General features: G+C 38.5%; 1 protein-coding gene across 1 annotated transcript; it reads right to left on the bottom strand.

Moving 5' to 3' along the window:
• Positions 1–15,441: 15,441 nt before the first annotated feature.
• Positions 15,442–16,290, bottom strand: LOC114165439. Its single transcript, XM_028050064.1, has 2 exons — positions 16,205–16,290; positions 15,442–15,805 (listed from the first exon to the last, which is right to left on the bottom strand). Exons 1-2 carry the CDS (start codon positions 16,288–16,290, stop codon positions 15,442–15,444), a joined length of 450 nt encoding a protein of 149 aa, XP_027905865.1.
• Between the last annotated feature and the right edge of the window lie 1,220 nt (positions 16,291–17,510).

The raw sequence follows: 17,510 nt of genomic DNA on the forward strand, positions 1-17,510 counted from the left end.
CACCCCATGAAGTCTTACTATCTCCCTAATGTACAACTGGGCCAACTTGGCCATGGACATCCTCAAGTTCATCGCCAAAAAGTGTGCGCTCTTGGTCAACCGATCTACTATCACCTAGATGGTGTCATGTCCTCTAAAAGTCCGTGGAAGGTGAGTCACGAAGTCCATGGAGATGCTATCCCATTTCCACACTGGTATCTCTAAAGGCTGTAGAATTCCCCCAGGTCTCTGGTGCTCCACCTTCGCCTTCTGACAAGTCAGACAGGCGGACACAAACTACGCCACATCCTTCTTCATCCCCTGCCACCAGAAAGTTTCCTTGAGGTCCTGGTACATCTTAGTCATGCCAGGATGCAAGCTAAGACGACTCTTGTGTCCTTCCTCCAAGATCAACTTTCTCACCTCTACATCATCAGGTACGCATAACCTACCCTGAAACTGCAGTATAGCATCATCACCCAAAGCAAATTCTCTAGCCTCATCTGATCCAAGCTGTTCTCTAACTCTGTTCAGACCCGCATCCAACAACTGCCTCTCTCTGATCGAGTCCAAGAAGTCACTAGATATAGTAAGGGTACTACACCTAATGGACTCGGACTCCAACTCCACCTGTATCCTCATGTCTCGGAATTTCTCTAGTAGTTCCACCTCCTTAATCATAAGGTGTGCCGTATGTACCGTCTTCCTACTCAAGGCATCTGCCACCACATTTGCCTTCCCCGGGTGATATAGGAGCTCGAAGTCATAATCCTTCAGGAATTCCATCCACCTCCTCTGCCTCATGTTCAGCTCCTTCTGATCAAACAAGTACTTTAAACTCTTGTGGCCGCTGAACACCCGAAACTGAGCACCATACAGATAGTGCCTCAGATTTTTAAGGCAAAAACTATAGCCGCCAACTCTAGGTCATGAGTGGGGTAATTACGCTCATGTATCTTAACCTGCCTCGAAGCATATGCCACAACCTTCTTCTCCTGCATCAAGACACAACTAGAGATGGCAAATAAACCCGTGCCCGTGGGTATCACCCGAACTCGTCCCCGTTTTGACGGGGAATCCCCGCTTTGACTGGGTATGGGTATGGGTATGGGTAATACCCGAAATTTTCAACTGGGGATGGGGATGGGGATGGGGATATATATATACCCGCCCAAATACCCGTCCCCGCTTAAATTACTAAACTATTTATAATTTATTAAATAATCTAAAAAATATATATAAATAAATAATATATTTACACATAAAATATAATATAATATAATATAATATAATATAGTATATATACATATAAATAAAATATACTTTTATATATATATATATATATATATATATATATATATATATTTACACATATACATGTAATATAATATAATATAATATAATATAATATAATATATATACATAATAATATAATATAATATATATAATATATACGTATAAAACAAATTAATCATTTAACTAGTGAGATCTTTTATAAACAAATTTATAACATTACAAATTTATAAAAATTTAAAAGAAATATATATATATATATATATATATATATATATATATAAAAGCATAAAATATCTACGCATATACATATAATATATATACATAATAATATAATATATATTATTATATTTATATTATTATATAATATAATATAATATATACTTAAAATAAATATATATCTATAAATATATATATATATATATATATATATATATCCACACATATAATATATATACATAGTAATAATAATATAATATATAATATAATATAATATATATAAATAATTATATATATATATATAAACATAAGATATCCACACATATAATATATATATATACATAGTAATATAATATATAATATAATATAATATAATATATATATATATATATATATATATAACATATTTCTCATTCTCTTTGTTTTTTGTTATACACTTTGTTTACTCTCTCAATTGTCTGGTTTGTTTATCAAGATTTAATTTTGAAGGTAATTTTTCTTCTTCTTATTACATAATTTTTACTCTCTGTACATGGTTATGTTCAAATAGGTGTTCCTCAATTTCATTCTATGAAATAATTTTTAGGTTACACATTTGATTATCTTTATTTATTTATTTATTTTCATGAAAATGTTTGACTCTTATTTTGTAGCTCTTCTTTTTGTTACTTTGGTTATACACTTTTTTACTCTTTTTTAATTGTTTGGCTTGTTCTTTAAGGTTTAAGCAGATCTTCAAGGTACTTTTCCTTTTATCATAATCTTAATTATACATTTTTTTTTTCCGTTATGTTATGTTCAAATGGATATTCTCAAATTTGGGTCACACATTTAATTATCTTTACTCATTTATGATAATGAATCTGATGAAGAAGGTACATTATATTCTAGTAATTAAAATTTTCAATTTCAATTATTATATCATATCTAATTTTTCATTTTTTTTCTATGTATAGGTGGATCGAATGCAAATGAAACCACTGATCATTTGTAAAATTAATAAATATTTTGGTTATTATAAAATTTTAGTAATGTGTAATTTTTTAGCTTTTATATAATTATTTGAATTTTATTTAGTTGTTATTTGATACTTTAATTTGAGATTAATACTATTATAATATTTTTCTTAATATTTGACATCATGAAAATCAAAAAGAGTATGTTATTTTAATATTGAATATTTTGATAGTATCATGATTCCGTTGGTGTGATTTTTAAATTTTTTTTTATAAAAAATATTTAATTGATATATGGAACAATAAAAAAATGGGTATGGGTATGGGTATAAGAAAATACCCGTTACCCGGTGGGGATGGGGATGGGTCAAAAGTTGTATACCCGTTGGGTTTGGGGATGGGGATGGGGATGAATTTTTATTATGGGGATGGGGATGGGATCATGATACCCGTACCCGCCCCGCCCCGTTGCCATCCCTAGACACAACCGAGTCCAAGATGAGACGCGTCGCAGTAGACCTCAAACGGTTTCCCCACATCCGGAATTACTAATATAGGAGCACTCGTCAATCTCCTCTTTAGCTCTTGAAAGCTCTCCTCACACGTGTCCGTCCAAGTGAAAGGTTGGTCCTTCTGAGTAAGCAAAGTCAGAGGCGCCACTATCTTGGAGAATCCCTCTATGAATCTCCTATAGTAGCCCACTAACCCCACAAAGCTTCTGATCTCTGTGGCCGACTTCGGACTTTCCCACTTAACCACCGCCTCGACCTTTGCCGGGTCCACTGCAATCCCCTGGGCGGATATCACATGCCCCAAGAACTAAACCTCATCCATCCAGAACTCACACTTGGACAACTTGGCATACAGCTGTTTCTCCCTCAAAACACCAAGCACCAACCTCAGGTGTTCTGCATGCTCTTCCTCAGTCCTGGAATAGATAAGGATGTCGTCTATGAATACTACGACAAACTTATCTAGGAAAGGCCAGAAGATCTTGTTCATGTAGTCCATGAACACTACTGGAGCGTTGGTCACACCAAACGGCATAACCACGTACTCATAGTGGCCATACCTCGACCTGAAGGTTGTCTTCTGTACATCATCAGCCCTTACCAAGATCTGATGATAACCCGATCGCAGATCTATCTTCGAGAACACTGATGACCCATGCAACTGATCCATCAAGTCATCGATCCTCGGGAGCGGCTACTTATTCTTGATCGTCATCTTGTTCAGTTTCCTGTAGTCCATACACAGACGTGAACTCCCGTCCTTCTTCTTCACCAACAACACTGGTGCTCCCCAAGGTGAAGTACTGGGTCGGATGAACTGTTTCTCCATCAGATCTTCTATCTGTTTCTTGAGCTCTACCAACTCTGCCGGAGCCATGCGATACGGGGCCATCGAGACCGGGCTTGTTCCTGGGACTAGATCAATAGAGAACTCCACCTCTCTACTGGGAGGCAACCCTGGTACCTCCTCCAGAAACACATCCACAAAATCCTAGACTGGTATCACAGACGTTGCCTCTCCTCTCTCCACCTCCATATGCGTGAAAATCATGTAGCACTGCGCACCGTCCTGTAGTTCCCTCATAACACCCTGGGAAGACACCAACTCAGGCTCCTCTGAGTCGGGAAACAACAACTTCTTCTCCCGACAGTCTATCAGAATGCGATTGGCAGAGAACCCATCCATTCCTAAGATCACCTCCAACTCTTGTAGAGGTAGGCAGATTAAGTTCACCCTGTACCTGCGTCCCTCTACCTCCACTGGAAGTCTAGCACACAAGGACGACGTCCTGGCCAAACCTGACGCCGGAGTAGACACCGCAAGCTCACACTGCAGCTCGCGCACCGGCAGACCCAACCGTTCCACACATGCATTTGACACAAAAGAGTGTGTCGCTCCAGAATCATATAGCACACAACATCTCATCCCATAAATTACACAATAACCCATAACAAGGTTACCTGAACCTGCAGCCTCAGCTCCGGTCATGGCATAGACCCTGCCCGTCGCCTGAGGCCTGTTGCCTCTGTCTCCCCCCTGATGCTGCCGGGGTGTCTGAACTGGAGGGCGTGTCGCTGCCCTGGCAAGGTTGGGGCAATCCCTCCCAAAGTGGCCTTCCTTGCCACAGTTGTTACACCTACGGTAACCATCCCTATGTGGACAAGCGTACCTCGGGTGGGGTCCTCCACACGTGAAACACCGAACTCGGCCTTGCTGAGGAGGAAAGCTCCTAGACTCCTGAGGCTGATGGTGTGGTCTATCATATGGTCTCCTCTCCTCATGTCTGGGCCTGGACCCAGATGGTCCACCGATCCTCTAAGGTGGCTGTGGCTGCTGTGGGCGCTGACCTTCCACCTCACGCTTCATCTTCTCCATCACCCTGGCCTTCCCTACCAGAGCGGCAAAATCCTTGATGGACAAGGGTGCCACCATCAAGCGAATATCTCCCCTGAGGCCATTCTCAAACTTACGGCATCTTCACTCCTCGTCAAGTGGCAGTGTATAGAAGCGGCTGAGATGCTTGAACCTCTCAGCGTACTCAGTCACAGTCTTCCCTCCCTGGGTCAACTGGAGGAACTCCACCTCCTTGGCGTACCGGATGCTATCGGGGAAGTACTCTGAGAGGAATCTCTCTCTGAAAGTCTCCCATGGCACTAGCTCATCCTTCTCCTCCAGGATGGATCTAGTGCTGCTCCACCAATGCTCTGCCTCCCCCATGAGCATGTACACGGAGAATGCCAACCTGTTCTCCGCAGGGCACATCTTCGCATCATAAATGCGCTCCAGGTCCTTCAGCCATTGGTCTGCGACGTCAGGACTAGTCTTCCCGTCAAACTTCGTCGGGTGGTGCTTCAGAAAGTCCTCCAGACTCCACTCCCTAACTGTAGGTCGTGGTTCAGGACCCAACACACGGGCAACCGCCCTGTTCTCCTCCAGCTGGCGGAGGGCCTCCATATGCTGTCGATGAGCATCCTCAACAGCTACCCTCGCAGCCCTCATCTGCTACATCACTGCCTGCTGCTGCTCAAGCGACGCCGTCTGTCGCTGCATGGATGCCTCATGCTGCTGCATCATCGCAGCACTCTGCTACGCCATAGCTGCTACCATTGCCTCTATGGCTCTGGCGATATCTAGTGCGTCCCCCTGGGATGATTGAGAAGCTCGACGAGGAGGTGCCATAGTCCACTGGCACACAGAAAATCACTTGGTTAGGCTCGATAAGACAAGAATTTTAACTGAACACTCAGAGATACACAGAGAAAACTAAGCGGACAACCCAAGTCCACAGACCTAAGGAATGACCGCTCTGATACCATAAATGTAACGTCCCATTTAATTATTTAACGAAATTAAAAGAAACGTCACGTGATAAAAGTATAGTAGCGTAGTCTTGGGGTTCCAAACACAACCCCTACAAAGCGACCGGGCACACCACGATGCCAAAGGAAAACTGAATACAAATCTAACAATGAATGTAGAGTAGGAATGCATAAAGAGATACATGGGCCATAGCCCTAAAGTAACCACAAAGAAAACTCCAACCCTAATGGCTAAGAAGCGGAATCCCCATTTCCTTGTTGACCACGAGAACTTCGCCCATCTGCTCCCATCAATCAAATTGATGATCATCGCAAGAAGAACAGTCACATACAATACAACCATACAAACAAACGGGTAAGCTAGAGCTAACGCATATACATCATACAATCAAATACATTATCATCATCTCATATCCATGTAACAGTCAAGCATGTTATGACTCTTCATTCAATACACTACGACTCGACTCGACTCATCCGGATATATATATATATAACTTGGTCGGATTCAGCGTATGCCTGCACTTGTGGTGGATACCTCTGCTCATCCCCGAGCTGCTCGATCCTGAGCTATGTAGTACAAGTGTTATATTGAATCAAATTTCCCTCACCACAAGGTTAGCCTTTACTGGATTTCAGGCCTCCTGCTACTCTCACCACAGGAGTCAGTCCGCTCTAGGTGAGACTAACTGGCTCCTCAGAGAGTCAGGATACAACCTTACCTTGAATCCTTACCTAGTTATACAAATGGGGCACCACCATGGACACCCACTAACAGAGGCCATGGAATTACGTCCCGACCACTGAAGCGTAGCCCCGGAGGTCTCACCTAGAGACCCCAAGGAATTACACGCTGACACGGACCAACATTCATAAAAGTAGGAGAACATAAAAAATCATGTTTACAATTCTATACCAATCCCTGAGATTTATTCCTTATACGCATCACTTTTTGAATCTATACATCTGGTCATCACCACCCCATGAGTCTAGGGTCTCATCTCATATCAATACCATGTTCCTTTAGTTCCAAACCACTCATTCATTTCACATGCCAATATCATACCCAACCCGTCATACACAATTCACGAATCATGCCAAGCATACATAACATCCCATTATATACATATTTCTCATTATACCATTCATTTCTAAACCAATACTAACCATCCAGGAACAACCAAACATCCAAACTGCACCCTGCCTCGCCCAGCCCCTCGCTCAGGGCTGAAGGATCTCGCTCAGGCGAGACACACTCGCTCAGGCGAGTCCCTCTTCGCCTAGGCGAGGGCTCAAGAAAGGGCCAGGAGCACACGCGGGATCTCGCTTAGGCGAGACACCTCTCGCCTGAGCGAGTGGTTCGCTCGCTCAAACTGTTGAGCAGGTCGCCTGGGCGACTTTTCGCGAAAAAAAGGTCTGGGCGAGCCTCCTCCAAACTCGCCTGGGCAAGTCCGACTCACCTGGGCGAGATTATCAGTTCTCGCCCTGGTTTCACCTGCAACAGATTCATCATCCAGCCTAACAAAACACACAAAACAGCCCTCACATCCAGAACAATGATTTAATCCATGCAAACAGTTCGCAAACTCAAGGAACGACAGGAAACAAACAACCTAGCTCAAACCCTGACTTCCCGTACCTGGAAAAAGACTAACAGTTGGGTTTTTGGGCACGAACAGAGTCCACAATAGCTCCTACAGTAGTTTAGCAAGCTGGAAACAAAAGAATATTGTGAAACGAAGCTACCTAGTACGGTCCCAAATGGAAATCCGAAATAACAGTGCTAACAAAAGAGGTCTGGGGTGGAAACAACTTACACGGGGCGGAGCTAGCTTGAACAAGCGCGGCGGAGACCAAAGATTGAACCCTAGCGGAGGTGATTGCGGCTGCTCAAAGGGTTTGGGAGATCTATTTCAGCAAAGTGAGAGTGAGTGTGGAATTAGGGCAGACCTAAGGACTTTATACTTTGGGCCGGCCTTAGACCCACTTACAAGGGCAGCCCACCAACTTTAGGACAGAAATAAAATGGGGCCTTACAGTAAATGTATGTTAAGAGATTATTACATCTTAAACACATAAACTAGTTCATATAAGATGTTTTATAATATTATGAAAGTGTTTTCCAAGTAAAGTTCTCTTTCTTTCTTTCTTTTTCTCATTTTTTATTGATTTCTTAATCTTTCTCCTTTTTTTTTAACCAAACATAGTTTAAAGGTGAGATTAGGGAGGGTAACTGATTGGGAGCAGTTATGAGTAATGCTTACTTAGTACTGGTCTTGTTTCAAATTTCTAAATATCCGTTACAAATTTTAGTTTATTCTGTTTATATGTATGATTATTTACATATACCTTCGAATATTTTTTACATTTTTTAATTTTATATAAAATTATTTAAACTAAGTCTTTAAAATATAAACTTAGATAAAACAATTAATAAATTAATTTGAAAATACAATTTAAATAAAATTATAACTAAATTATTAATATAAATAAATTTGATTTTTTAAAAACTAAACTTAAATGAGTTGTACTAAAATATAGGTTTCAAAAAAACTAACCTTTTTAAAACTAAATTCAATTTCATATGTTCAAATAAAAAATTACAAATATACGAAGTAAAATTTTAAGAAATTCTTGAATTATTGATATTTCTATTACTAATACGTTCATTTTGATCATATGATTTAAAAAAAAAATCAAATTAAATTAATTAATGTTTATTATTAGATAACATTTATTTAGATCGGATACAATGATATTCGCACCTAATTACTAGAAGAAAAAATGATATTACCGACAATCAAAAACTGTCGATAATATGTAAAATTTGTCGATAAATCAAAATTACCAACACTCAAAATTTATCCCTAATACTCTTGTCGGTAAATTTTTATGGACAGAAATCTTATTCCGTCAATAATTACCAATAGAAAAATCTGTCCATAATTATCGACGGAGAAAAGTCTTTGATTATCAACAAAAAAATTCGTCGATAATAACTCACCAAAAAATTTGTTGGTAAATTATGCGAACAAGTTCATCTTCTTCCTCCTCATCCCTCCTCCTCCTTCATCTGTTTATGGTTTTTGTTTTCATTTTTTTTTCTTCCAAAACCTCTTCCACCCTATTTTGGTAGATTCGTCACCACCACCTTCATCGCCATCACCGCCATCGTCACTGTCAGTTTCTCCTCTTGCTTTTCCTTCCCCAACTTTTTCTCTCACTCTTTCTTCTTTCTTCCTCTTTTTCTCTTTCTCCTTAACAACCATCGTCAGGCCACCACTGTGTCTTCGTTGCTCCACCGTTGCAAACCATCGCGCTGCCACTGTGCCACCCTCTCGTCACTATTGCTGTCTTGCCACCATCATGCGTCCCCCTTCTTTTTCCTCTTCTTCTCCTTTCTTCTTCCTTTTCTTCTTCTTCTTTTTCTTCTCTTTTTTTTCTATTACCTTCCAATCTGACGTATACCCTTTTAAGGAAAATTTTAGGCGTGAAATTTCCAAACTTTTTACCAATGAATTAATCTGTCTGTACATGTGTCAATAGTAAAATATTTTAATTAGCGACAAAAATTTTCGTCGATAATTGAAACTTGCGTTATTGATAGATTTTCTGGACAGATTTTTTCGTCGATAACTAATATATGTTTTACCGACATATTTTTTTGTCGATAATTAAAATACCAAAATTCATCAGTAAAATTCCTTGGTAATTCATATTTACCGTTGAAAATATATTCGTTTGTAATATTTTGTCAATAATTTCAAAAAATGTTGTAGTAAATCCATTAACAAGTGAATTATTAAATACTTCTATCCACTTTATGCACTTATTGATTTTAGATATCATGCAGTTAATATTCTACCTCCAATATCCAAGTACGAATTTTTTTATCATTTTCATGTAAGATGAAAATATTAAAAGCCTTTTCTAAGCAATATTTACAAATGATGGGCATCCAAGTCAGTCTAACTTCACTATTGATTAAAAATAAGAAAGTTGAACATTATATAAGGATGCAGACCCATAAAGTCAATGTCTTAAGATTTTGGGTTAAGGTGGCGTCAATCCCTTATGTGGGTTAAACTCCTATCTCATTGAAGTTGTATCTTCCTAGTGGTAGATTTAAGACCTTAAGTTAGTAGGGACCAATCAAGTAGTGTATTTATACATTCTCAACTACATACATGTGTATCATAGAGTAGTGACCAATGGGTTCAAATATATAAGATTAGGGAGCAAACTAATTTTTTTTCAAATACTTAGTAATAATTTTAACAATACCAAAGGGTGCACATACACACCTTTATGTACATGTAGGTGTGCCTCTCCTGGTGATCCTCCTTCAAAAGACTCATAAGTGGTATCAAAGTCGAAGGTTTGTCTTGGTGATCGGCTTAGATGAGTCTCTCTATCGAAAGTCTTCCGGACTGAGGGTGAGGCAAGCACATACCCGTGGTTTGAAAGGCATTATAAGTAAGGGGTACTCGTGATTTGAAATGCTTCTATTGGTGTTAAAAAGTGAACTTTAAGACTAACTCAACCTTATAAAAGTGACTTGTAAGACGAGGTTTGCACCCATTTATATATTATAAACTTGTCTTATCTTTAGTCGAGGTGGAACTAGACATTAATGGGTGGTTAGATTAAGTTGAGTATCATATAAAGATAAGGACCCATAAACTCATTGTTTTAAGATTTTGAATTGGAAGTGAAGTGAATTTTTTATATAAGTTGAGCTCATGTTTCGATGCTGTTGTTTCCCAAATAATTCACTCTTACAAAAGACCCATTAATAAACAAATATGAAAGGTATATGATTAAAATAATTTTTTCTTCCTTTTCTCTCTTTTTCAACACTTATGTCAATGGGGCCATAGTGGAAGACAACTGCATTCTTTCACTCAGTAAGGAGACATTGATGGAGAATTCGAAATAGCAATTAGCTAAGTGTATGCATGTGTATGATTATTTTGGAAATTAAAGATGCGCAAATTCCACTTTAATATTTGTTTTCCGTTAAACTCGTGTTAATGCTTTGCCTATAGTGCAAGTTTAACTCATAAAAAATATCATTAGATACCTTCTTTATCATTAAACCGAGGATTTGTGGTAAAAAGTGGTCCAAAAGCAATCATGGAGATGAAGAATTATTGCACCATATATATTTTCTTATTTGAAATTATTGCACCATATCGAAATATATTATATGATATTAATAATTACAAATAAAAGTTATCACCCAATTAATTGCTATATAATGACGAAATAAATATTACTTGTCTCAAATTCACATTATATTTGTGTAATTGGTTTAAGAAAAATAGCTCGTATTTTATTTGTCTAATATATTGAATATGATGTATCATTGCTAGATTTAAAAACAAAAACTAAGAAAAATGGTTTTTTAAAGTGATAAAATCAGATATAACACTGAGTCAAAAGCAAAGATTCGTTATAATTTTTTTTCTTCTTATTATGGATGGATAACCAACCGACACCTTTCAATTTATTGGTAACATTTTTGGTAAACACAATTTATTCACATGCTCTATTGAATAGTTTTTTTAATATAATTCATTACAAATATATTTAGATAGTATTAGATATTAATTATAAAATATTGTTAGATACTGTTAGATATTATTGTTATTGTATAAATTATGAAATATTATTAAGGGTTAGGTATTTTTTAGTCCTTAAACTTTAATCCAAAATTGAAATTTGTTTCTATATGAAACTTTAATATATTTTGGGTTCTAAACTTTAAAAATTAATGAATATAATTTTTTTAATCCAATTATGTTAACTTTTTTCTACGTGTCGAACACATTTTATGTTACTATTGAAGTTGTATATACTTTTTAACACATTCTTGATTCAATATCTGCTGGGAAATGCATTCGACACCTCAACAAAGTTAATGTAATTGAGTTAAAAGGACAATATTCATTCATTTTTAAAATTTAGGGACCAAAATGTATCGAAGTTTCAGACAAGGAAGAAATCCAATTTTAGGGACTAAAAACATACTTAACCCTATTGTCAAATATCATGTCATTTGTGGTGATTATGAAATGGGTTTAATACTTATTTATGTTAGTTTTGAAATGGTGAGTTTAGCCAAGACGGGAGATTGAATTGGCTTTATAAAACTTTTTCGAAAGCTTAAACCTCTTTTCAATTGAATCTAATAGACATGAAATTTAGATGTAAATGCAACATACCAGTACACTTTCAACCGATTAAAATTTAAAATAGCAGACTAAATTGTTCTTGATGTTATGAAACAGTCGATTAAAAAAACAAATCAGTCGGGTAAAATACTGGAGAATTATGCAAAATGAAGAATTCAAAAATTTAACTCAAACAACATTCTTTTACATACAAGACTTGTTCCAATCAATATTTATAACAAGTATAAAGCCTCAGATTACACAAGAATGCATTAAATCACACCAAAGATCAAATTGCTTGGTTTTCTTGAGTTTTTAAAGAGTTTCAAAGAGAGTGAGATGAGGGAAAGAAGAATGCACAACTGTTTTTATACTGGTTGACTCAATCATAGAGCTACATCCAGTTTACCAGGACAACCTGAGCCTGGTTTCTACTATATTCAAAAGTTTTACAAATCACACACCCAGATTACACTTTTAAACAACAAAACTCACAAGATTTTTGACTTACAAAAATCTAGACACACACCCTACAAGAATCACACTTGCAGACCTGAAATCACATTAGGCAAACCAACCGGAGGCATAAGAACATCCAAACCTGATGGTGGTTGTCCCTAGCCAACCATACATGTGTTCTTCAAGCTACTCACAAGCCAAATGCCTCTAAGATAAACCAAGATCTTCAAAACACGAGTTGTAGCTATGTATTACAGAGAGAGAGCTTTCCAGAGATGAATGACAAAGTTTCGTGCTCAAAAACTCATATTCGCAGCTCTGCTCGCGAAAACACAGCTTATATAGTCTGGTTTAAGTGAAAATAGTCGATTGAATTTTTCGTACAGTCAACTGATATCACCTAACTTAAGTGAAATTAGTCGATTAAAAAATAATTCAACTAACTGAATGCCTTCATACCAGAAACTATATACAACAAGCCTTTAAACCTGTTAAAACCCATTTTAACTGATTAAAAGAGACACACTAAGGCACACAAGACATCTAACCTATGTCATATAGCCTACCAACAAGATATAACACTAACACATTACATTTAACATGTTATATACATATTTAACACACTAAAAGTTAATCTTCAAGAGGATCTTCATCAATCTTCATCAAACACTTAAGATCTTCATGCACATGGTTTTATCAATTATTTGCTTCAAGATTGCTTGTGCCAACAATTTTCTATATGATTTTTGTATTACAAATATATTACTTTATGTGTATTTTACAAAAGGGATTTAGCCAATGTCTCTCTCTTTTACTTCAATATGGTATCTAGAGTTAGGGTTAATCATTCACTCCACAATTAATCCATTGTTCACCAGTGCTAAATTGCTTTTCAGGAAACTTTATTTTATTTTTGACATTGTACTTATTTTTGTGATTAGGGTTCATTGCAAAGAACTACAAGTCACACCTTGCACATGCTCACCTTTTAGCTCTAATTTTTAAGTTTCTAGACCATTTTCCCTCTTCTTTTTTGGAGACACCTTTCTTTCCTTCAAGCCTATAAATAGAAGGGCTTACCTCATGTAAATCTAACTTGAATTTGAGTAAAGAATTTCTACCAAAATGAGAGCACACTTCACCTATTTGAGCTCTTTCTAGATTAGTCTTCTCTTCTAGACTACTCTAGGATTCCTTCTTCATGAATTGGCTTTATCTCTCCCTAGCAAACTCACATACACCCAACCAAACACCATGCTATCTTCATCTCTTCCAAGCTTCCATATACACACACTCATGGAAACTGATATTCTGGGAAATCTTGCAATAAAATCAAAAAACTGATATTCTGGGAAATTCTAGAATAAAACACAAATCACTAAAATCACGCAAACAGAATGCATTACAATACAAGATTGGTTCCATTTGATATATCAAACTTAATTGCACCACCATATTACATCAAATCACACAGAAAACTTACAAAGATTGATTGAATGAGTTTTCTTGAAGATTAAATGAAGTGCAAGGTAAGGGAGAGAAAATCACACAATGGTTTTTATACTGGTTCACTCAAATCTGAGCTACATCCAGTATATTAGGACAAGTTAAGCTTGACCAATGAGGCACCACCATGAGATCTCACCTAGATCCATGGAATTACGTCTTGATCAATGAGGCACTACCACGAAACCTTCATGGAATTACGTCTTGACCACACCAACATCATGTTTCTCCAACCAACATAAAGTCATTATCCATACCAATTCCATGTCAACATTTATAACCAACCATCTCATTCATGTTACATGCCAAGATCATGCCAAATTCATCAATTACAACCCATAAACCATTTTCCTCATGCATATTCACCCAATTCATGCTTTAATAGAGTAATCAAATCACACCAATGTTCATCAACCAAAAATAAAGAGGAGAATAGTCATAGAGCAAATCCCTGCACCAATCTTGCTCAAGCCATGGACCCTAGCTCAGGCGAAAGAGGTATTTCGCTCAACCTGCAGGTCCTCGCTTAGGCGAAACTACCAAAAAATACCATTGCAGTGTTCGTGAGCTCTCGCTTGGGCGAGACCTCCTTGCCTAAGCGAAACTGCTCTTCGCTCAAGGGTAAGATCTCTCGCCTGAGCCACAACCAAGCAAAACATAAATAGGTTCTCATGAGTTCTAGCTTAGGCGAGCCCCTCTCGCGTGAGCGAGATAACACTCGCTCAAAACCAGAGTTCTCTGCCTGAACGAGAGCTCGAGCAGGAACATGGGCCAATTCCTGTTATTCTCGCCTAGGTGAGACAAGCTCGCTTGGGCGAAAATAGTAGATTTCGCCACTGTTACAACACGCATCAATAGACCACTCATACCAAATAGCACTTTCCAAGCATTTCAGACAACCAAGACAGCATACAACTCATATAGACAAGAAATAAAGTCGAAACAGGCAAGAAATAGTAAAAACGTATGAACCCTAGCTTCCCTTACTTGAGTAGAGGTTAGAGGAAGACACCGGTGTTCACTGAAGAAACACAAAAACTTCAAGAGTAGGTTTAAAAGCTAGAAACACTAACCCTGACGGAAAAGCGAGGTTAAACCCATGAATCTCTATTGGTCCACACAAAAAAAATAGAGTTAAAGGGAAAACTATAAGGGCTGAAGGTCAACTTACATGGAGTAGAATGAGCTTGAGCGAACTTGACAAAGGACTAGAGACCAAACCCTAGCAGAGAGTTGTTGTAGCTCTAAGAGAGGGAGGAGTGCTGGTTCATTTTTGGAAAATAGAAGAATGAGGGTGTTAGGACTATTTTGGGGGTTTTAGGTACCCCATAGGCCAGCTTTAGGCTCAATAAATTGGGGCAACCTTTAAACATTGGGGCAGAATAATAAGTGGGCCTTACATTCTCCCTAACAACAAAAGTTTTCGACCTCAAATATGAAGACTTACCAGGAAAACAAATGCTGATGTGACTTTCTCATATCCTCCTTTAACTCCTAAGTAAAGTCACTTGTCCTTAGGTCCTAGATGACTTTGACTAGATAGACTGGTTTTCCCTGATGTGTCTCAACTCGGCTATCCTCTAAAGAGATAGGTGGTACTTCCATAGTGAGATCCGCCTTTATTTGTACATCCTCGACTTCCAACACCTGAGATGGGTCAAAGACATACTTCCTCAACTGTGAGACATAGAACATCGGATGAAGATTGGCTAACTGAGGAGGCAAAGCAATCTCGTAAGCCACAGACCCAATCCTCCTTGAGATCTGGTAAGGGCCAAGGAACTTAGGAGAAAGGTTCCTTGAGCAGAGAGCCCTTCTTACACCAATGGTTCGGGTCACCCTTAAGAACACATGATCTCTAGCCACGAATTCCAAGGGTATCCTCCTACAATCAACATACGCCTTCTACCTACTCTAAGAGGCATGCATCCTATCCCTCACCATTCTCACTTTCTTAGTATTCTGTTCTAACAATTCTGGTCCAACGAGCACTGCTTCCCTATCTTGATACCAACACAGAGGGGTCCTACACTTCCTGCCATATAGAGTCTCATATGGCGCCATGCCAATGCTCGCATGAAAACTGTTGTTGTAGGTGAAATTTATCAATGGTAATACTTTGTCCCACGCACCCAAGTGATCCAGCACGTATGTTCTCAATAAATCCTCAAGCGACTGAATCGTTCTCTCTGATTGGCCATCGGTTTGGGGATGATAGGCTGAACTCATGGTTAGTTTGCTAGCCAAAGCACTCTACAAAGTTTGCCAAAACCGTGAAGTGAACCTCGGATCCCTATCTGAAACTATACTCGACGACACCCCATGTAACCTCACAATCTCCTTAATGTATAGCTGGGCCACCTTGGCCATGGACATCCTCATATGCATTGCCAAGAAATAAGCGTTCTTGGTCAATCAGTCCACTATAACCCAGATCGTATCATGACCTCTGAAGGTTTGTGGCAAATGGGTCACAAAGTCCATAGTTATGCTATCCCATTTCCATACTGGTATGTCCAAAGGTTGTAGGATTACACCGGGCCTTTGATGCTCTACCTTTGCCTTCTGACATGTCAAACAAGCTGATAAAAACTGAGCCACATCCTTCTTCATCCATTGCCACTAGAAGGTCTCCTTGAGATCCTGATACATCTTAGTCATGTCAGGATGCAAACTAAGACGACTCTTATGTCTTTCCTCAAGGATTAGCCTCTTTACCTCAGCATCATCAAGTACACACACTCTACCATGGAACCTTAGTATACCATCATTACCCAAGGAAAAATCCTTCACTTCACCTGATCCAAGTTGTTCTCTCACTTCTGCCAAACTAGCATCCGCTAATTGTCTTTCTTGGACTAAGTTCAAGAAGTCACTAGATATAGTCAGAGTGCTACATCTAATGAACCTAGTTCCCAATTCCACCTCTAGCTTCATATACCTGAATTTCTCTAGTAGCTCCACTTCCTTGATCATAAGGTGTGTAGTATGCTCTGTCTTCCTACTTGAGGCATCTGCCATCACATTTGCCTTCCCTGGATGATATAGCAGTTTGAAATCATAGTCCTTCAGAAATTCCATCAACCTCCTTAGTCTCATGTTCAACTCCTTTTGGTCAAATAGATACTTGAGACTTTTGTGGTCGTTGAACACACGAAACTGGGCACCATAAAGATAGTGCCTCCAGATCTTCGAGGCAAACACTATAGCTGCCAACTCCAAGTCATGAGTGGGGTAGTTTCTCTCGTGCACCTTAAGTTGCCTCGAAGCATATGCCACTGCCTTCCTCTCTTGCATCAACACACAACCCAAACCTAGATGACAGGCATCACAGTAAACCTCAAAGGGTTTACCAACATCCTTCTTCTTCACCAGCAACATTGGCGTTCCCCAAGACGAAGTACTAGGTCGTATGAACTGTTTCCCCAATAGCTCCTTTATTTGACTCTTGAGCTCTACTAGTTCAGCCGGAGTCATACGGTATGGGGCCATCGATATTGGACCGATTCCTGGCACAGGGTCAATAGAGAATTCCACCTCTCTATTGGGAGGCAACCTTGGTACTTCCTCCGGGAACACATCTTCAAACT

This window comes from Vigna unguiculata, chromosome 10 (genome assembly GCF_004118075.2).
Source record: "Vigna unguiculata cultivar IT97K-499-35 chromosome 10, ASM411807v1, whole genome shotgun sequence".
In the NCBI taxonomy this organism is placed as follows: domain Eukaryota; kingdom Viridiplantae; phylum Streptophyta; class Magnoliopsida; order Fabales; family Fabaceae; genus Vigna; species Vigna unguiculata.

Excerpts from the sequence above, each read along its gene's own strand:
- LOC114165439 (XM_028050064.1), bottom strand. The coding sequence starts at position 16,290 with ATGGCCAAGGTGGCCCAGCTATACATTAAGGAGATTGTGAGGTTACAT. Across the intron at positions 15,806-16,204 it reads GTTTCAGATAGGGATCCGAG|GAGGATACCCTTGGAATTCG; the intron begins GTTCACTTCACG and ends TGTTGATTGTAG.